Source organism: Monoraphidium neglectum (assembly GCF_000611645.1).
Source record: "Monoraphidium neglectum strain SAG 48.87 unplaced genomic scaffold scaffold00476, whole genome shotgun sequence".
NCBI classification, from domain to species: Eukaryota; Viridiplantae; Chlorophyta; class Chlorophyceae; order Sphaeropleales; family Selenastraceae; genus Monoraphidium; species Monoraphidium neglectum.
The window spans coordinates 7,350-27,317 of record NW_014013152.1 but is presented as its reverse complement, the minus strand read 5'-3'; the positions used below and the strand labels follow the sequence as shown (position 1 = coordinate 27,317).

At 65.5% G+C, this 19,968-nt stretch overlaps 6 protein-coding genes across 6 annotated transcripts in view; 4 read left to right on the top strand and 2 right to left on the bottom strand.

The window, feature by feature from the left end:
• Positions 1-11: 11 nt before the first annotated feature.
• MNEG_3688 (hypothetical protein) lies at positions 12-1,788 on the bottom strand (the record flags this gene model as incomplete). Its single annotated transcript, XM_014047842.1, has 5 exons — positions 12-81; positions 506-601; positions 871-966; positions 1,280-1,344; positions 1,588-1,788. 5 exons carry the CDS (start codon positions 1,786-1,788, stop codon positions 12-14), a joined length of 528 nt encoding a protein of 175 aa, XP_013903296.1.
• A 1,659-nt stretch (positions 1,789-3,447) lies between these two features.
• MNEG_3687 (hypothetical protein) lies at positions 3,448-3,921 on the top strand (the record flags this gene model as incomplete). The annotated part of the gene is made up of 1 exon (XM_014047841.1): positions 3,448-3,921. The coding sequence occupies one exon, from the start codon at positions 3,448-3,450 to the stop codon at positions 3,919-3,921; it is 474 nt and encodes a 157-aa protein (XP_013903295.1).
• A 1,398-nt stretch (positions 3,922-5,319) lies between these two features.
• On the top strand, positions 5,320-9,361 carry MNEG_3686 (hypothetical protein; the record flags this gene model as incomplete). Its single annotated transcript, XM_014047840.1, has 2 exons — positions 5,320-5,798; positions 7,798-9,361. 2 exons carry the CDS (start codon positions 5,320-5,322, stop codon positions 9,359-9,361), a joined length of 2,043 nt encoding a protein of 680 aa, XP_013903294.1.
• Positions 9,362-10,305: 944 nt separating this feature from the next.
• MNEG_3685 (hypothetical protein) lies at positions 10,306-10,893 on the top strand (the record flags this gene model as incomplete). The annotated part of the gene is made up of 1 exon (XM_014047839.1): positions 10,306-10,893. The coding sequence occupies one exon, from the start codon at positions 10,306-10,308 to the stop codon at positions 10,891-10,893; it is 588 nt and encodes a 195-aa protein (XP_013903293.1).
• A 1,206-nt stretch (positions 10,894-12,099) lies between these two features.
• On the bottom strand, positions 12,100-14,136 carry MNEG_3684 (hypothetical protein; the record flags this gene model as incomplete). Its single annotated transcript, XM_014047838.1, has 6 exons — positions 12,100-12,407; positions 12,596-12,692; positions 12,921-13,006; positions 13,204-13,252; positions 13,564-13,748; positions 14,001-14,136. The coding sequence occupies 6 exons, from the start codon at positions 14,134-14,136 to the stop codon at positions 12,100-12,102; spliced, it is 861 nt and encodes a 286-aa protein (XP_013903292.1).
• A 2,856-nt stretch (positions 14,137-16,992) lies between these two features.
• Positions 16,993-19,968, top strand: part of MNEG_3683 (hypothetical protein) — a gene marked incomplete at both ends in the record, with an annotated part of 4,921 nt that continues 1,945 nt past the window's right edge. The window contains 2 exons of the mRNA XM_014047837.1: positions 16,993-17,073; positions 17,877-19,418. Of these exons, the coding sequence (XP_013903291.1) occupies positions 16,993-17,073; positions 17,877-19,418 (1,623 nt within the window). The remainder of the gene's footprint in view (positions 17,074-17,876; positions 19,419-19,968) is intronic.

Genomic DNA, 19,968 nt, shown 5'->3' with positions numbered 1-19,968 from the left:
ACCCCACCCTCTCACCAATTGAGGATGACCAAGTGGTCCTCCGCCCGGACCGGCAGCTTCCCATTTCGCACCACATCCAGCCTGGACAGGAGCGGGCCGGGGGCAATGTTCGGGCGCGGGCGGCGAGGGGGGGCGAGCGTGGAAACGGCCGGCGACGCACGCCTCGCTGAGCAGTATCGGCATGGCCTTGCAACAGAGTTTATCCATCACGGCTGCGGCAGTGTCCCAGCATTTGCACTTGCCCTGATGACTGTGGGCAATCAACACACATGCGCGCGCGCACACACAACAATACACCCCTACACTCACACAAACACTCTCACGTACACAGCGACTCTCCCTCTCATGTGATACACACACACACCACACACACACACACACACACACACACACCAAACACACACACACACTTTACGCACACACACACACGCACATGCACACGCACACGCACACTCATTCACATCCACATACACACAAAAACACAACATCGGCGTGCGGGACCCACCTGCGCTGCACCTCCTCCGTGACAATGGACAGCAGCAGCGCAAAGGAGAAGAACCCGCACAGAAAGGTGGCGTTCACCACCGCATAGGACGCCAGCCTGGCAGACGGGGAGGGGCGCCGTGGGCGTACAGTAGAGACAAATCAGTGACAGCGAAGAAGCAGTAGCAGCGCGCACATCGGGTGTGAGTTTGTGTCAAAGCATTTGACAGCGTGCGCCCAGACAGGAAGCATTCAAACCTCGTGGGCTGCTGGGCTGGCCGGCTGAGTGCGCCCATGCTATAAAGCGCCGGCTTGTGGACAGCGCCCCAGCGCGCGCTAGAAAAGGGCCTTGGCTGTCGCCGCCGCCCCGCCCAATGCGACCCCCACCTCTTCTCCGGAGCGAGGGGCACCCTGAAGAGCAGCGAGAAGGCCTTGAGCAGCGCGTCAACCCAGGGCGTGCCCGGGGACGAGCGGCGGTACAGCCTGCGGTGCGGCGGCGCATGGGGCGCGCAGGGGACGCCCAGAGGGCGCGGGCGGGGGGACGGCGGCGCGCAACTGAGCGGCGTCCGGTGTTCAGTGGCGGCGCCGCGGCAGGGGGCGCTGCCGGTAGCAGCGGCGAGCAGACGGGGTGAGGGAAGGCACGGCTGCTGCTTGCGGACCCGGGGCCCGGGACGGACTGTCCACGCGGACGTGTGCGTGCGTGCGGCGCTGCTTGCAATAGTGTGTAATCGAGTTGCATGCGTGCAACGTTGATGCGAATAACTCAAAAGGTTGTGATGAGGCCGGTTGGACTCACCACCCAGAGGCGAGCAGCATAGGCACTGTGGCGAGCATCAACATGGTCGCCTTGCCAAACACGGACTACGAAAACACATGTTGGTTCGTGTGTGCGTGCGTGCGTGTGTGTGTGTGTGTGCGCGCGCGTGTGCAGAAGAACGTGTTTTGCACGACATCGTCGAGCACCTGCCTGCGCGCATGCAGGGCGCCCGCTGCAACAGACATCCCCATCTGCGCGCCCACGCCTCCCACCGACGCCGGGCGCCGCGGCGCGCGCAAAGCGGGCGGTCAACAGTTATGCGCCCAGCCGCAAGGGCCCCCGCCCACCGCCGCCATGAAGGTGTGCGCCAGGTCAGCCAGCGCGCCCGACAGCGCCTCCCGCGCATCGGCCGCGAGCCCCGCCGCGCCGCCCTCCCCCGCGCCGCCGGCGAGCAAGGGGAGCCACGCGGCCAGCCGCGGCGCGCCGCGCCCCTCCCCATCCACCTCTGCGCACTCCTCCTCCTCCTCCTCTTCCTCCTCAACGCCCATGATCCAGCCGAGCAGCGCCCCGACAGCAGCGGCCGCCGCGTAGCCGGCGCCGCGCCGCCGGCCGCCCGAGCTGCCGTCGGCGCCGCCGCCGCCGTCCTCTCGGTGCCCCTTGCGAGGCCCCTCGACGCTGGCCGGGGAGGGCTGCTTATGGCTGTGCGGCTTATCATCCACCGCCTCGGTCCCCGGCGCGTGGTCGCCGCCCCCGTGGTGGTGCGTGTGCGCATGGTCGGCGCCGCCGCCGGTCGCGGCCGCGGCTGCCGCGGCGGCGCTCGCGGCCGCATGCTGGTGGTGGTGGTGGCTGTGCGCGTGCGTCTGGCTGTGTCCGTGGTGTCCGAGGTGGTCTGAGTGCGTATAGCTGTGATAAGCAGCGTCGGCACCCCTTGCATGCAGCCGCATGCCACTGCATGGCCCGTACACCCCAGAGTTGCAGCGGAGCAGCGGCGCGCCTGCAGCAGCTGTCCCGCGGTCGAGCTGGGTGCGCAGCCCGGCAGGAGCCGTCGCCGCCGCAGGCACTCTGCATATGCCTTTATGACGGATTATTCTGTTCGCTGCCGCTGCCAAAGCCTCCCCCGAGACCGCAGGACTTGATCCTCGAGACAAGGGCCCGGATCCAACAGCCGCGGGCCCAGTTGGTTCACAGCCGTTCGTGAGCAAATTGTGGGACACCCGAGCCTGTCGCAGAATCTGGGCCGCAACGGAGCTCGCGCCGCTGCGCCTCATCGCAAGCACCCGCTCGCGCTGCGGTTGTGCGCATGTGGGCCGCTGCTCACACTACAGTACTCATACGGCCACACCAAACCAAGTAGCTGAAGGGTGATGGTGAGACATTTCTTGGACGATGGTATGATTACAGGAGCTTGGCAGTCAACATGCCGTCTGCCCGTTGGAGCCAGGTCGGAGCAGGGTGACTCTTGACATGAGTCTCGGGTGATTGCTAGGCTACAGCGCTCTATGATCCGAGCGATGAGCACACCGCAGATACCTGATTCGCCAAATTCTCACAATGTGCATGCCTCGAGACAAGGAGTGTATCAATTCTCTTGCAACACACCAGAATGTCTGTCCTTGAGGTCTCAAGTTGTCCGGCACACACGGGTGTCCATGGACAAAACTTTGCCTTTTAAAATTTGCCTTTTAAAGTTCACTTCATCAATCCATATCAGTAAAGTACTAGTTTGATGTGCAGGCAAAAATGCATGTGCAGTCTGGTTGGCGTGCAAGCAGCTCGATCGACCTCTCCCTTAGCTGCTCACTGCCACAACCGTTGCAGCAGAGGAGCTGTAACTGAGACAGCTCGCAGATTGCGTGCATCAATATTAGCACTCATAGTGATCCTAAACTAGTTGGAATGCTTCCAGTACCATCGTCTGACATGGGTGACTCGTGGGGCAGCTGAGTTCCGCCATCCTCCCGGCCGTATCAGGCAAACCCAGGAGCTGCACGCCGGCTGGCCACACAACCTATCCACCTGCTGCCTGCGGGTATATTAAGATACCCATAATTTTCTTCACATCTTATGCTACTTTCCACCTTGCGCTAAGGGACCTCTCGCCAATTCGCTGTGCACGAACAAAAAACTCGACACCCTCCGAGAGCCCTCTTCCAGCCCTTTCATACAAGGAGTCAAGCCAATAAGCATTCACGTGCAGTCAGCTAGTCATGTCAGCCATAGCCCGCTCCTCCTCCTTCGCCGTCTCCCTGGCAGCCGCCGCCCTGCTGCTCCTGCTTGCGGCAGACACGGCTATGGCCACATCCCCCTCCTTCGACATGATGGACAGCCCCGCCTCGCGCCAGCTGCTGGCCGCCAAGAAGAACAAGACCGCCAGCGCCGCCCCCAAGGTCAAGGCCAACGTCACCGCGGCCGCCGCGACCCCCAGGAAGCGCTTCAGCCGCGACTCCCTCGTCGCCTCTGACGCCACCTGGACGGCCAGCGTCGCCTTCAACCTCGCCAAGGCCACCATCCAGCTGGTGCAGCCGCTGGTCGCAGCCGCCGAGGGCGGCGCCATCAAGATTGACGCCGTGTCGCTGGTCAACCTCGGGCAGCTGCTGTCACAGCTGGCGGCCGCGGGCACAGACCTCGCCAGCAAGGTCACCAAGATTGTGGCAGACGCGGCCAACCCCATCGATGAATAGACATGGCGTGGCGCGGCTGTAGAGGGGTGGAGACGCAGCGCTGGCTGCAGCTGCTTCACTTCCCCCTTGACCTGCGCTGTATGGCCCCAACAATTTTGCCTACCGCATATTAGCGGCAGCCCCCTCTGCTGCTGACCCCTTGTGCCTTGCAATTGGCTTTGATTTTTGCATTGGCGCTGCCGATGTTGCGCCTGTTGGTCTGCCATCACGCACCTGGCCCCTCTGGCCTCATGAGCAATCACTGCCACACGAGAGCTTGGTCACTCGCAGGCTGCAATCTCCGATTGCTGTGTTATGCGATGCTTTGCCAATTGTGCAATGACTTGCATGGGGGAATGCTTGACAGAATCCATGCAGTCGCTCAGGCCTTGCCCATGATTCAGATCGTAGATGCTTGCAAGCTGGGTCTGAGCTTTTGCGAGAGTGTGACACACAGGATTAAGGTTGCTTGCTCAAAGTGTGCTTTCAGGCCTCCAGCCCTGAGCAGCGTGATTGCGACGCCAGCTAGACAAGAGCGAAGGCGCTATGCAGCAGAGTGGACAGTGCTGAGGGGTATGTCGATGGGTGTACAGTGGTGGTAGGCAGCGCCCAGTCCCAACCTGTTTTGCGGCACCACCGCGTGTCCGCACGGTGCCCCGTGGCACCTGCACCTGCACGCTGGCGGCATGGTCGCACCGTGCTGATGGCTTTGATTAAAAATGGGACCGCATGCGTGATCACAGACAGGGTTCTGCTGTAGGAGCCTGTACAATCCAGCGAGCTGGACGCGGGCACACGCAAGGCACGGGCACGACAGCATCACTGAACCACCGAGTCGCCAACGACAGCACCAGTGAAATGCAGTGACGCCACTGGCTGCAACAAACCGTGTTTCGCCAAATTGTAAACACTATCGTTTTCAACGTCATGCTCGCGAGCATTTACGTAGGGAGTACGGCATGTTTGTAATTGCGCAAATTTCACCAGCGGCCTGTTCGCCTGTTGCTGAAGAACGGTTGTAGAGTGACAGGCAGCCCAAGTTTTGTGAAGTAACACGCTTTCCGATGATGATAGTCAAGGCCGGCCTCAGGCAAGCCGAGGTGGAGGCAGCGGCTGCAGCGTGGCGGCGCAGGATGGAGCGGTCGCCCCGGCGGAGGCAGCTTGGGGCGCCGCTGCGTGCCCTGGACATGACGCTGAGATTTTAGGACCATGTTTAGGGATGCCATTGCTGGGGTAATGCCACATAACGCGGCAGACGTCCAGGTTGCATGATGCATCTGTAGACAATGTTGTGCGCGCTGACGGGGCACGCCGCTGCCCCTGCCACCGCTAACAACCCATCCCAGGGGGCTGCGGCGGCTCTTCGAGAGCTGCAAGCACGAGCGCCCAACCCAGCCATCACTGCAGGCAGCCGGCGGCATGGCCGCTGTCAACGGCGACAGAGGCGGCGAGGGCGGTAGCAGCAGCAGTAGCAGCAGCAGCAGCAGCAGCAGCAGCAGCAGCAGCAGCAGCAGCAGCAGCAGCAGCAGTAGCACCAGCGGCAGCAGCAGCACCAGCAGCAGCAGCAGCACCAGCGGCGGCAGCGGCAGCGGCAGCGGCAGCGGCAGCGGCAGCGGCAGCGGCAGCGGCAGCGGCAGCGGCAGCGGCAGCGGCAGCAGCTGCAGCGGCAGCAGCAGCAGCCGCAGCGGCAGCAGCAGCAGCCGCAGCGGCAGCGGCAGCGGCAGCGGCAGCGGCAGCGGCAGCGGCAACGGCAACAGCAGCTCAGGTGATGAGCAACCTGTCACGCCGCCCACATGCACGGGGGCCGACACGGACCCGCCTGCCGGAGCCGCCCCCACCGGTCTCAGCCACCCCGACCTACTAGCGGCCATCTTTGAGCGCCTGCCGCCCGATGAGCAGTGCGTCACAATCGGCGCTCTCTGCCGCGCCTGGCGGCGGTGGGCAGCGCCAAAGCGCGCCGCCCTATGGGGTGCGGCGACCTCTGAGTACTGCTCCTACTTGCGGTACGAGCGGGCGGCGGCGTTCGCGCTGCCGCAGTGGTATGTCATGAATCAGTGGCCGCGGCTGACAGAGGCCCAGCGGTTGGGGGGGGGCCCGCCGCGCCGCGGCCCACGGCGATGTTGAGATGCTGCGCTTCGCGCGCCACACCGTTGGCAGAGGGGACTTGTCTGTGTGCGAAGCGGCCGCAGGTGGCAGCCAGTTGGCGGCCTTGAAGTTTGCGAAGCGCGCCGGGTTCATGTGGAGTTCGCGAACTTGCGCTTTGGCCGCGGCACGCGGACACTTGGAGGTGTTGCGGTGGCTGCGCGGCGCCGGCTGTTGTTGGGACGTTGAAACATGCCAGGCGGCCGCGCGGGGCGGGCACTCGGAGCTTCTGCGCTGGGCACGCGGCGCGGGCTGCCCTTGGGTGCAACGGATCGGGCTCTATATAGAGATCCGAGCCCGTCCGGGACATGCTTGGCATCCGTTTTGGCGCAGTGGTTACATTGGGGCCAAAGCGCGTGTCAGGCGGCCGCACTATGTGGACACTTGGAGCTGCTGCAGTGGCTGCGTGGTGAGGGCTGTCCTTGGAATGAGTGGACGTGCGAGACGGCCGCGCGGGGCGGGCACTTGGAGATGCTGCAGTGGCTGCGCGGCGCCGGCTGCCCATGGGACGAGGGCACGTGCGCGGCTGCAGCATGCGAGGGGGACGATTGGAGGTGCTTCAGTGGCTGCGCGGCGCGGGTTGCCCCTGGGGCGCGGGCCTGTGCGCGTCGGCCGCCTACTTTGGACACGTCCACATTCTGACCTGGGCGCGAGGCGAGGGCTGCCCCTGTGACGAGCGCACGTGCGAGACCGCGGCGGGCCGCGGCCACATCGAGCTGCTGGCATGGGCGCGAGGCGCGGGCTGCCCTTGGAACCGCGAGCGGTGCCGCAAGCAGGCGTACGCGTCAATGCACTACGCGGTTGTAGAGTGGATCGACGGCCAGCCAGATTAGCTGCTGCACTACCGCTGCCCTTGTCCCCGGCCGCCACTGGTTGTCTCGCCTTGACGGCGTCGCGCGGGTGCCATTTCTTACTGCACCAATGGGGTGTGGCGCGGGAGCGCACACCGTAGCGTTGACCTTGGGCCAGGCTTTGATGCCGCGCCCCGCCCCCCAGTGTGGCGGGGCCCTGGCACCCCACCCCTAGTAAGGGTTGTTGATGTGCAGCACCGCACCGCACAGCGTTCCATGGCACACGCTGATGCTGGCGTCGTGGTCGCACCAAGCTGATGGCTTTGACTGCTGTTGAAACCCCTATCGTTGATTATAGGAAGGCCTCTGCAGCAGCCGCCACCTCCAACAAGCTGGGCGTGAGCTCATACTGTACAAGGCACGGGCGCCACAGCCTGTCCTCCACGACTCACCGCCAGCACCACCAGCATGCAGTGACGCCACTGGCTGCAACCGCCCGTGCATTGCCATCCTTCTTACCGCTGTCGCTGTTGTGTACCCATCTTTACGGTATTCTCACGAGCCGATTCGTAGGGAGTACGGCATATTTGTAATGCAAATCTCACACGCGTCCTTTGCTGAGAAACGGTGCTATAAGGACAGGCGGCCCAAGTTTGGTGAAGTAACACGCTCCAGCTTTCCGATGATGATAGCCAAGGCCGGCCTCAGGCAAGCCGTGCTGGAGGGAGCGGCTGCAGCCTGGCAGCGCAGGAGCGGGCTGACAGCGAGCATGCCCATGCCAAGGCAGCTTGGGGCGCAGCTGCGTGCCCTGGGCACGATGCTGATGTTTAGGGATGCCAGTATTGAGGCACTGCGTTGTAACGCCGCAGACGTCCAGGCTGCAGCGGACAAGCACCTGTAGACGATGTTGTGTTCACTGATGCGGCACGCCGCCCCCCCTGCCACCGCTAACAACCCATCCCAGGGGGCTGCGGCGGCTCTTCAAGAGCTGCGAGCACGAGCGCCCAACCCAGCCATCACTGCAGGCAGCCGGCGGCATGGCCGCTGTCGACAGCGACAGAGGCGGCGAGGGCGGCAGCGGCGGCAGCAGCAGCAGCAGCGGCGGTGGCAGCAGCAAGAGCGGCGGCGGCGGCGGCAGCAGCAGCAGCGGCACAGATAACGAGCACCCTGTCACGCCACCTGCATACACGGGGGCCATGGACACTGAGCCGCCTGCCGGCGCCGCCCCCATTGATCTCAGCCAGCCCGACATACTGGCGGCCATCTTTGAGCGGCTGCCGCCCGGCGAGCAGTGCGCCACGATCGGCGCTCTCGACCACGCCTGGCGACGGTGGGCAGCGCCAAAGCGCGCCGCCCTGCGGTGCGCTATGCCCTCCGGTTACTGCTACTACTTGATTTGCGAGTGGTGGGGGTCGTTCGAGCTGCCGCTGTGGTATGTGAAGGATCAGTGGCCGCTGCTAACAGAGATGCAGCGGTTGGGAGCGGCCAGCCGCGCCGCGGCCCACGACGACATCGAGATGCTGCGCTTCGCGCTCCACGCCGGCTGCCGTGTGGACGAGTCCGTGTGCCACGCGGCTGCGAGCGGCGGCCAGTTGGCCGCACTGCAGTGGGCGCGCGGAGCTGGGTGCCCGTGGAGTTACCGGACATGCGCTTTTGCCGCGGCCGGCGGACACTCCGAGGTGCTGCAGTGGCTGCGCGGCGCCGGCTGTCCTTGGGACAGTGATACATGCGAGGCGGCCGCGCGGGGCGGGCACTTGGAGCTGCTGCGCTGGGCGCGCGGCGCGGGCTGCCCCTGGAGAAAAAGCACGTGCGAGGCGGCCGCGCGGGGTGGGCACTTGGAGGTGCTGCAGTGGCTGCGCAGCAAGGGCTGCCCTTGGGACAGGGATACGTGCGAGGCGGCCGCGCGGGGCGGGCACTTAGAGCTGCTGCGCTGGGCGCGCAACGCTGGCTGTCCCTGCTTTGACGAGCGCATGTGCGCCGCGGCGGCGGGCGCGGGCCAGCTGGAGGTGCTTCAGTGGGCTCATGCAGCCGGCTGCCGGTGGCACGAGGGGACGTGCTCCGCCGCGGCGCGGTGCGGGCACCTGGACTTGCTGAAGTGGCTGCACGGCGCAGGCTGCCCGTGGGACGAGCGTACTTGCCAGGCCGCGGCGCGCGAGGGGCGCCTGGAGGTGCTGCAGTGGCTACGAAGCGCGGGCTGCCCCTGGGGCGCGGGCCTGTGCGTGTCGGCCGCCTACTTCGGTCACCTCCACATTCTGACCTGGGCGCGTGGCGAGGGCTGCCCCTGGGACGAGCGCACCTGCGAGACCGCGGCGGCCCGCGGCCGCCTTGAGCTGCTGCGTTGGGCGCGCGGCGAGGGCTGCCCCTGGGACGAGCGCACGTGCAAGGCCGCGGCACGCTTCGGAAACCTGCACATTCTGACCTGGGCGCGCGGCGAGGGCTGCCCCTGGAAGCGCGAGGGGTGCCGCTACCAGGCGTACGAGGCAATGCATTACGCCGTCGTCGAGTGGATCGACAGCCAGCCAGAGTAGCTGTTGTGCCACCAACGAATGCCTTGTCGCAGGCCGCTGCTGTGTGTCTCGCCTTGCAGGCGTCGGTTTTACTGCACAGCACAAGTGCGTCGTTGCCCTCGGGCACACACCTTGCACCTTTGGCCAAGCTGTGGCGTCACGCGCCGCCGCCATGTCTGCTGGGCAGGCCGCGCTCCACTTCTGATACCTCATGTACCGACCAAGTTGAATCATAAGTCGACTTGTCAGGCTTTTGGGCTGTTGCTGTTCGGGCGACCCACGCACTTATGAGTAACCGTGAATGTGGGTGGTGAAATCGCTTGTGTGTCTGGCCAAGCAAGTGTTGGCAACAAGCAATTTGCAGCTGCAATGTGTGCAGGTCATGTGCTTGAGATAAGGTAAAAAGAGAATCAACAGCCCAAACCGCGGCACTATTACGGTAATGCACCCCCCTGCCTATGTGATGGGCCGCAGCGCAGAGCAGGGGTGGATGGGCGGCACGTGCAATCGATGGAGGGATGGGTGCGCACATGGGCGAATGGGTGCACACAGCGTACGGTATCAGCCAGCCACAAGTGTTCCAAACACACTTCAATAGATCGTGAAAAATTGTGAAATGCGTCTGCACCAGCTATTTTTACATTGAGGCACATAGGAAAATAGGATGCATCGATTGCCTGCTTGGTGGTCGGCATGTCAGGTCCTGGCCCAGCCAGAAGCGGCACCTCGGCCGGGAGCTGCTGGCAGCCCGTGGGGCGCCCGTGCCTTTATTTGAATACCGAGGTATATATAACCCTACTTAATCCTTTCAACACTTTCATGATCGACCATCCCGCGCGCCTCTGTCTCGAACGGATTTAATCCTAATCCTCGAACGGATTTATCGGCACCCACCGGAGCCTCCCGGCGCTGCATCAGACACCCGACTTAGAAACCATCACCTTATCTCGCGATTGTTATCAGACATGTCGCGCTCGAGGTCCACCATCGCAGCCGCGGCGCTGCTGCTGCTCGTCGCAGCCGCCGGCTGCGTCCGGGCAGCGGCAGCGGCCCCCCCTTCTGATGCACCCGCCGGCGGGCGGCAGCTCCAGGCCTGGCGGCTACGCCTGAAGAAAGCCAAGAGCAGCGCCAACACAACAACAGCCGCCAGCACCACGCCAAGCGCGGCCAACACCACCGCGGCCCTCCCTGCGGCAACCACCACCCCTTCCTTGCTGGCCAACAACTCGGCCGCCGTCGACAACGCCACCGCCACTTCCGCCGCCAACAGCACCGCGGGCGCGGCCGCCCTCTCCCCCGGCAAGAAGTTCAGCCGCGACGCCCTCATCGCCTCTGACCTCAACGCCGTCCTCGTCACCGCCTTCAACGTGCTGCGCGCGTCGTTCCTCCTGGCCACCCCCTTTGCGTCGGCGGCGCAGGCGGGGGAGGTGACCCTCGGCGCCTCGTGGGGCCTCAACATGGTGGGCCTGCTCATGCAGATGGGCGCGGCGGGCACAGACCTGGCCACCAAGATTGAGAAGTTTGTGGCCGACGCCGCCGCCCCCGCCGGCTGAACACGCCGCGGCCGGGCCGGTGGCCGGTTTACACAGTTTTGTGCGAGAGATGCAACATGCATGATGCATGAAAGCTCCGCCGGCCCCACCGGCTGAACGGGCATGATCAGAGCAAATTATCGCAAGCACATTGCTTGCCATCGCGCTGACGCACCGCCGGCGGCTTCGCTACGTAGTTATGGCACCTCCATGGTTTGGTTTCTCAGCACCTCGAGCGTGTGACCGTTGACCCATTTTTGCCGACCCGCATCCAGCTGTGTGCACCAGCACCAGATAAGCGCTGGCCCGTCTGCATGCCATTTGCCGGCTGTGGCCCCATGCGCGGGTCACACCAACTTCCCATTGTCCTTTGCAAAGCCAGCTGCTGCCCCCTGCGGCTGCTCCTTCACGACAAGCCGCCCGCCAGAGCGACCCATGCAAGTGCCTAGAGAGTAGTCGACGGGGCTCCTGGAAATATAGCTTGATTGCTTGGGAGGTGCTGCTGGTGGCAGGTTGGTGTAAACGAGAGAATCGGCGCTGGAGCAAGGGGCGGTGCGTCACAGAACGCAGCACAAGCAGCCTCCTTTCCTGAGTCGGCAGGCCGCAGTGATGAACCTTGCAAAGAGTCGGTTCAGATGCCCCACATTTACAGTTTGTATTGCACAGATGGAAACCGACTTGTTGGAAGCTGACCCTGAGTCGTGGCTTGGTGGACCTGAAGGGCTGGGCGCCACTCCATGGCAGGACGAGCGCGCCCGCCCGCACAATCGTGACATCAGTTTTGAGTTTAGGCCGTGATTGGGGGCGCCGCTGGGCGCACTTGGGTGGAGGGGTCATGCCACCTCGCGGAATTCAAACAAAGCGCGCCCAGGCAGTATTTAAAGGCCCTGCGACGACAGCCAACACAGCCGGCCATGCGTTTGCACAACCAACCAATACGTGGGACCCACGACTCACGGGCCAAAAGCGGCTGTGAGAGTCTGAAAGAAGCTTGCGTACGCGTCTGCTTGGGAGGCAGTACACTGCGCTGCGGCCTCTGTGGTGAGTGCCCCGCTCTTGAAGCGGCTGCAGCCTCTTACGGCATGCCGGGCGGGCTGTCACAAGTCGGCCGCAGACAGCCGGGATGCCGCTCCAGAGACCGCGGGAGAGAACGGCCCCCGCCGCCCGGGCGCCCGCCCGACGCGGCTGGCCCATCCGCGACGCGCGGCAGCGCGGGGCGCGCGCCGCTCAGCCGGCAAAGGCTTTGGGGACGTTGTCTTCGAGGTACTTGCGGGTCACCTTGGGGTCGAACGCGACGGTCCCCGCCTTGCCGCACGCCTCCCGGGTGTAAAACTTCCCGCAGTAGTTCTCGGCGGAGATCGAACCGGTGTCTCCGCCGGTGACGTACGCGGCCTCGGCGGCCTCGGTCGAGGTGCACGCGGCCTCGTTGGGCCAATACTTGCAGATCTTGCTCGACTGGCAGGCGTCCTTGCTCTTGCCCCAGCACTTGGACAAAAAGTTGCGGTACGTCTTAGACTCGTCACAGGTGCCGTAAGCTGTGGACAGGAGCAGGGAGAACAACACATATGGCGCAAGAGACGAAAAAATCCGGCGGTCTGAGATGTGTGCGGCCGAATACGAGGAGGGCACGCCGCGCCCTCCCTGTCGGCCCGGCCAGGCGGATGCGTAGCTGCCCTGTCAGGCAGGCGGGGCGGCTGCTGCTGCGGCTGCCCGTTGCACTCACTTGCGGGGTTGTAGTAATAGTTGATGTAGTATGCGGGGATGGTCTTGATGCCCAGCTGGTCCACCAGCCGCGGGTAGCAGATCTCATTGTTGTTGATCTGAGAGGCGTGCGACCGAGGTTTGACCAGTGCTTGAGCATCATTTGGGCAAAAGGGTCTTTGAAGGGAAGTTGCCGATGCGGTGTGTGTGTGAGCCAGATCAACCAAAACGCCGTGTTGAAAGCGGCATGCGGCTGTCCAAGTTGATTGACTTGCGGCAGTCTTGTGGCCCTGAATACATCCAAAGTGACATCACATCAATCCATCATGGCAGCGCGGGTGCCCCACCTTTCCCCATTTGCAGAGCGAGTTGGTGACGCAGGACGCCTGCTTGTCGAAAGCAGAGCACTTGTCGGTCAGCTGCGCCAGATCACCTGTTGTGGTTTGCGGCGCGGGGTCAATTCTGTATACTGAAGGGAGCGACACGGCGCCTCGCGTCCCAACTGGGGTGGCATGCTTTACTTGCCAGCCGGCAAGGCGCAGGCAGCAAGGGCTGGGGGCTGCAAAACGGCAGGGGCAAAGCAGGGGCAGCGTTGAGTGCTTGGCGACGAGACCGCCCTGACGCACCCACCTTCGCAGGCGATATCGACGATGGTGTTAACGTGGGTACGGCAGAACTTCTGCAATGGTGATGTTTGTGCGTGTGTGTGTGTGTGTGTGTGTGTGTGTGTGTGTGTGCACGCGCATGTGTGTATGGTGATGGTGATATAGAGTATAGGCCGAGATTGCACCCGCGAGCCTGGCACCAAAGCCTCCATCCGTGTCCGGCAAGACATGCCGTCGGTCCATGCGCAGGCAATCAATGACGCTCAAACTCGTGCCTATTTTGGTGGCGCTGCTGAGCAGAAACCCTCCCGAGCTTGCGCGAGCATGCTGTAGCGTGCGTGAAGGCGCAGACAACCCCAATTCATGCGCCGCGCGCCGCCCCCACCTGCTCTGCGTCCCAGAAGCAGGGGTCGGTCGTACCCGACGTCCCCACGTTCTTGCCCGGCACGGCGGCCTTGTCGCAGAGCGCCTTCGTGTTCTGGGCCGCGCACAGGGACTCGCGCGCCCACGTCTGCAGGTCCTTGGTTGCCAGGCGGTTGGGGGGCGCCGGCTTCCTCGGCCATGCGGCAGCTGGACATGGAAGGTGTGGGGTGTGGGGGGGCCAGGAGTGTGGGGTTGGTCGAGGCGGCACGAGGGTGGAGCGGGGGGCAGCCGGTTCGGGTAAGGCCAGGTTGCAGAGGCGTCGCTCGAGAGGCGGCTGTGATGGCGGCTTCGGTGCAAGCAGCACAGCCTGCGGAGTGATAACACAAAACGCTGTTACAGGCGCGGGACATGAGCGCGGTCCGGGCGGGCGCCGCCGCATGGGTGACGCCCGAGGCTCACCCCTGGTGGCTACACACAGCCAGTACTCTGAAGCCCACTCGCACTTTGGGACCTGCACCGGCGCTGCGGCGGTGCACGCCGCCCAGGCAGCCAGCAGCAGCACGGCGGCAGCCGCGGCGGCGACGAGGCGGGCCATATCTGTTCCGCCTGCGCATGCGGCGAACGGTGGCGGTTCTCGGGTGGGGATGCGCCCTGGGGGTTGCGGCTGAATCTGATTGGGGCGTGGCGGCCGCAAGCCGCAAGTGGTCGGGGCGGCACTGCGCGCACTGTCGGCGGCAAGGGCATGGCCGACGGAAGCTGATTGTAAAGAGCGATCGCTGTTGTCGTCACCTGTGGAGCGGATGCAACGCTTGTAGCGGGGGCCACGTACGGCAGGGATGAAATAAGGTATAGATCAAGGATCGTCCGTTGACGCGGTGATAGCCGGGTGACAGCGCTCAAGATACTCTGATATGTGAAGTCTGACCTGAAAGCATCTCAAGTTCTCGCGCAAGCCAGGGAAGTTGTTGAGAGTGCGCCGCTAGTGGCCTGGCTGCACCATCTCGCAGCAAGGCCGCAACCTGAAAACTTTGGTAAAACCGTGTGTCCCGTCCGTGCGAGCAGTGCTTGCGACGCCCGCTGTCAATGGCGAGGGGCGCGTGACATGGCGCGGTCAAGCACTTGTGGAGCGGCCGACAGCTTTCGAGACACTGTGACACGCAGGCGTGCTTTGCCTGACCTGTATGCAAGTTTGAAGCTCTTCAAATTGATTGCACTGCCTCTGTGACTCATCCGGCGGCCATTGCCGGCCTGACGGGGCCTGCGCAGGCCCAGGGCGCACCCCGCCAGGGGCTGGGCCTTGCAATCTCACGCTCGACCCCGAGCTCGAAGCGCTGTGTGCCAGGGGCTGGCGCTGTGCGCGCCATGAGCACTGGCTGGTCTCGCACGCGTCCATCTGCGCGCGTGCTGCGTTTGCCGAGAGTGTGGCGACTGCATGTTCCCTGGTGACTGCGCGCGTGCACCAACGCCATTCCTCACACCCGCCTGCACTTGACTCTTGCTGCCAGCCGTGCCAGGCCGCTTTCGGCTGTTTTTCTGACAGAACTTCAGCCCAGCATATCACAACACAGGCCCATCTGGTCATCAGTGCGGCGCCGAGGGATGCAGCAAATGCAGGCTCACACTGTGGCACAGCTGACGGAGTTCTACACCTTGTGCGCATGTGCGTTGGAATCCTCTGTGGCCCGCAGACTCGGCAGGCCGCGACCAGGCAGGCAGGCAAGGAACCATGGTCTTGGCCTATGCAACCAACTCCCACACTAAAACTCGATATCCAAACTTCCACAAGGGCATCTGATGGTAGCAACCCACACAACAAATCGCGGGGGCCGGCGGCGTCTCCTGAAACAGTGCCCCAGCCCCGACCATCCCGCGGCCTTGAGCTTGGACCATGCGTGGCCCAGAGGGTTGAATTGCACGGCATCCCACCAATCACGGTTGTGTCCGCGGCCGTGGCAGCAGCTGCAGGGGGCGTCCGCCTCCCCGCTGCCCTGCCCATGTCGCCTCACAAGCTGTTGCTCCGCCACAAACGCCGACAGCTGAGCCAAGCCCGCCGTTGACGCGCGCCGCAGGTCCTTGCAAGCCTGGGCGGTTCGGGGTTTAGCCGCATGGTGCCATGGGGTTGAGGATGCCCATGGGATTGTTCAGGTCTATGAGCGATCTGCAAGAAATGATTTTGCATGTACAGGCCCGAGCCTGCATGGCACCAGCCACGTGAACGGGCGCAGGTGTGCTGGAACTTTCTGTGGCGCAAAACGATAACAGCGCAGCTCACTCCTGCCCCGTCGCGCAGGGGTGCGACGATAAGCAACGGTCTTGGCGCAGGAGGCGAGTCCTATGAATGCAGCGACCCTTGCCCCACCCTCGCACCCACCAGGGCAGCACGGGCGATGTCTCGTGCGACAAAATAATCGTCCCGACACACCCCTGTCCGCCCCAGCGAGGCAGCCACGCGGGCCATGATCATTTCAAGGACTGGGCCAGGCAGCGCCAGCAGGCTGCCTCCCTCCGGATGCCCCGGCGCCACCGCCACCGCCGCCGCCACGGCCGGTCCGCCGGGGGCCTGCCGCTCCGCCCGGCCCTCGTCGTCCTTCGCGCTCTCGCGGCGGGCGCGCTTGCGGGCTGGGGTGTCGCGCAAGCATCTGTCGCCTGGCGTGGAGGGGGTGACACGGGCGACCCGCCAAGAGCAGCCGCGGCAGGCGGCGCCAGGTTGGTTCAAAGTTAGAGGTGAGCAGTCCGGCTCGCGCTCAGGCTGTGGGCGTTGTGCTGATCTGTCACAAATTGCGGGGTCGCCCCACGGTCAAACGAACGCCCGTCAACCCGGGGAGGCGGGGGCCCACTGGCCTGCTTTTTGCCCTTGACTGGTGCGCCATCACCCCAACCCCCAAACAGGTCGCCGCAGTGCTGCGCTGCCAGCCATGCTTTTGTCCCCGGACAGCAGCGCCTGCCTACGCGCCTCTGCGAGGGCCAGGCTTTGCCTGTGCCCTCAGCTTAGCCGCCGTCATGCGGTGAACACGTCTTTGTCTGTGCTTGCATGAGGTGTTTGACTGAGATGGATGCAGAGCATGCTTTTTCTCACCAATGAGTCATCTCACTGCCAGCAGCGTCGCGACAAAGCCGACATGCCTCCCGCCCAACGGGGCCACGCACCTGTGCGACTTGGGAAGTTGATTCTGCTGTGTGGTGCGCCACGAATAGGCATGCTGCCCAACACGCTCAGTGCACCGGCGATGCAGGCCGGCGTCTCGTATGGAGAGTGCTTGCGTCAACCCTGTCGCGGGCAGCGTGGGTGGTTGGGCAGACAATTCGGGGTGGGCGCTGTGGCTGATGTGCGCGTCACGCCCTGTCGCTGTCCATAGAAACCCCAGACTGACATCTGTGAGTCGCGTTGTGTTATTCAAATCAATTGTACGCATGTATTTTGGGCTAGGCATGCTTGTTGCAGGCGCTTGGGATGGAGGAGCAGGATGGCCTGGACGCTTACGCAGCACCCTGCCTCCTCTACAGCGAGCTGGCAGCCAGAGCGGGGAGGAGGGTGGGTGCTTGATTGCGAGGTCGTTGGCGAGTGGGAGTCGGTTGGTTATCGAAGCTCTTGAGCAAGTGATCTGGCCTTTTCGTCGTCTGCTCGCAGCCGTATTTTCTCAAAAGGAGTCTCGCTTATGTGTGGAGACCACCTAGGACCGATCCCGACAGGTATGCAGCGGCACGCTTCAAATGCGTTTTGGCGCCATCAGCATTGTGCGCAGCCAGAGCCTGAGCCAGGGCGCCTGCTATTTCATATTGCCGCGCAGCCGCTGCGCTGGGCTCAACCCCATGTCACATTGCATTAGCCTTGTACCAGCAAGTTCCGGGCACCCAGGGCTAATAAACCCCACGGTTCGCCAACCGATCGCCCTGCGCTTCCACCACAGCGCCGCCGCTGCCGCCGGCACGCTCAGTGTCTCCCTCCTCTCCTGCGCCGCCGCCCCCGACGGCGCCGGCGGCCGCCCTTGGTTTGCGTCCATCTCCGGCCGCGTGTCCGTTGTGGCGGCGCTGTGCGAGGATCTGTCCCCAGCCGGCGGCGGCAACGGCGGCAGCGATTCCACAGCTGGGGGCACATTAAACGGCGGTGCGCCCGATGCGGCAGAGCGGCGGCGCCCGTCGACGGTGGGCCCTTGACTTGGTTGATCCCAGGGCTTTACACGTTGCCGTGGGGAGGCTGGGGATGCACGTAATTGTGGGCAGCACCTTCGGCCCTGCCTCGGCACCCTAAACGAATTATTGGCTGCTTTTGGCTGGCGGCTCTCGGCACCTCGCGCGCCGCCGCGCCGCGCCTCGTCGCGGCCCATCCTTCCCCAGGTGCTGCTGCCGCGCGCCGCGACGCTGCTGCACGCGCGGCTGGGCGGCGGCGAGAGGCCGCAGGAACCTGTCGGTGGCAGCAGCGGCGGCGGCGGCGGCAGCGGTGGCGCGGCGCGGGCGGCGGCGCTGGCGCTGCCGGAGGGCGGGCTCAATCGGATGACCTGCCCGTGCCTGCTGCTTTTAGTTTGTCAGTCGCACCCCGACATCGATGTCTTCAGCCCCAGCAGCGCCGCACGCGAGGCAGAGGGCGTCACCGCCCCCGGCGGCAAAGGCGGCAGCGGAGCGCGGGGGCGCGAGAAGCGGCTGCGGCGCTTCCACGCGCGGCTGCTGCCGCCCAAGGCGCTAACCGGGGACCCGACGGCCAGGGGCGGCCTGTTCGGCCTGCTGGCAAGCGGCGGCGGCGACGGCGGCGGCGGCAGCGACGGCCGTGAGCGGCGGGAGGTCTGGTGGGCGTGCGTGCCGCTGCAGGCGGCTGCCGAAGGACCCGCAGCCGGTGGCGGCGTCAAGGGCGCCGCGGCCGCCGCGGCACGGGAGGCGGCCGGGCGGCTCGTGCCCGGTGCGCTGGGGTTTGAGCCCGCGCCCACGCCCGCCGCGCCAGCCGCGGCCGCTGGGCCCACGCCCGGCGCCAAGCGGCCGCGAGGGCCGGTCACACCGGGCGGCGGCGGCGGGGGCGGCGGCGGCGGCACTCTGAGGGCAGTTAAGAAGCCGCGAATGGAGGCGGCGGATGTGATTGTCCTGGACTGCACCTCGAGCGATGAAGATTCGGAGGTTGACGATCACCTTGACGCTTGCAGTGAAGGGGAGCAGGAAGGCGGCCCCGCGCCCGGCCCGGGCGCGCCGGCGGCGGCGGCGGCGGCGCTGGTGTTGTCGCCGCTCGTCCCGGCGGCGGGCGAGGCAGCGGGGCCGGCGGCCGCGTACACGACGGCATGTCGCGGCGCGCTCGAGGTGCGGCTGCGCTTGAATGTCGAGCGGGCGGCCGCGCCGGCTCCGCCGGCGCGAGGCGCGGCAGCTGCCGTGCAGCTGCCGCCGGGGCCCATCGAGTTCAGCTTCCTGCGGAACGGCGGGCTGGCCAAGCCGATTTTCGGGGCCGCGCCTGGCGGCTGCGGCGGCGGGGCGGACGTGCGGGCCATGCTGCTGGGCCGAGCGCGGGCAGCCGCGAGCGTCGCAGCTGCCGCGGACAACGCGCGGGACGCGGCGCCGCGGCGGCACCGCGCGCGGCGCGAGGCGCTGCGCCTGGCCGCGCCGGGCGCCGCCTGCCCGGTCTGCGGCGTCGCGACACGCGGCGCCGCGGCGATGGCGGCGCACTTTGCGGCCAGCCACGACCGGCTAGTCATCCTCCCTCACGGCGGCGGCGGTGGCAGCAGCGGCAGCAGCAGCAGTGGGGGCGCAAGGCGAGGAGGCGATGGCGGAGGCCGAGGCGCGGGCGATGGAAGCCAGGGGGGCATGTTGGTGGTGGGAGTGGCGGCGGACGCATATGATGAGTCGGGCGTGTTTGTGCTGCCGAGCGCGGAGGCGGCGGAGCTGGCTGACGCGGCGAATAAGGTAGGGCGGGGGGTGGTGCAGGGTGGGCACGGGATTTGGGCGGGAGCGGAGGCACAGTGCTTGCCATTGACGCTTGAACTTGCTGCACCGTTGTTGTGTCCTGTTGTCTGTGTTGAGTGACGCCATGTTGATTGACGCCGTTTTAAGGGCAGAGTGTTTGGGGTGGGGTGTAGATTTGAGGTCCTGAGGCACCCCTCCTCGATCCCCCCCGGTTCCGCAGCCCTTCTTCTGGCACCGCCGCCGGCCGCCTGGCGCCCGCCGCGCAGCGGCGGCGGCGAATACGGGCGGCTCGAGCTCCTCCTCTGACCTTGAGGCCAGCCCTGGGCCTCTGCAGAGCGACGGCGGCGGTTGCGCGCCCGCGCTCGCGCCAGCCGCTGCCGCGCGCGCCGGCGGCCGGCCCCCCCAGCAGCCCAAGCAGCAGCACGCGCCGGCGCCGCCCGCGCAGGCGCGCCCGCCGAGCCGCCAAGGGGGGCGGCCGCCGAGGGGCGATGCCCCGCCCGTCGGCGGCGGCGGGAGGGCCGCTGGCGGCGCATCCGGAGCGGCGGCAGCG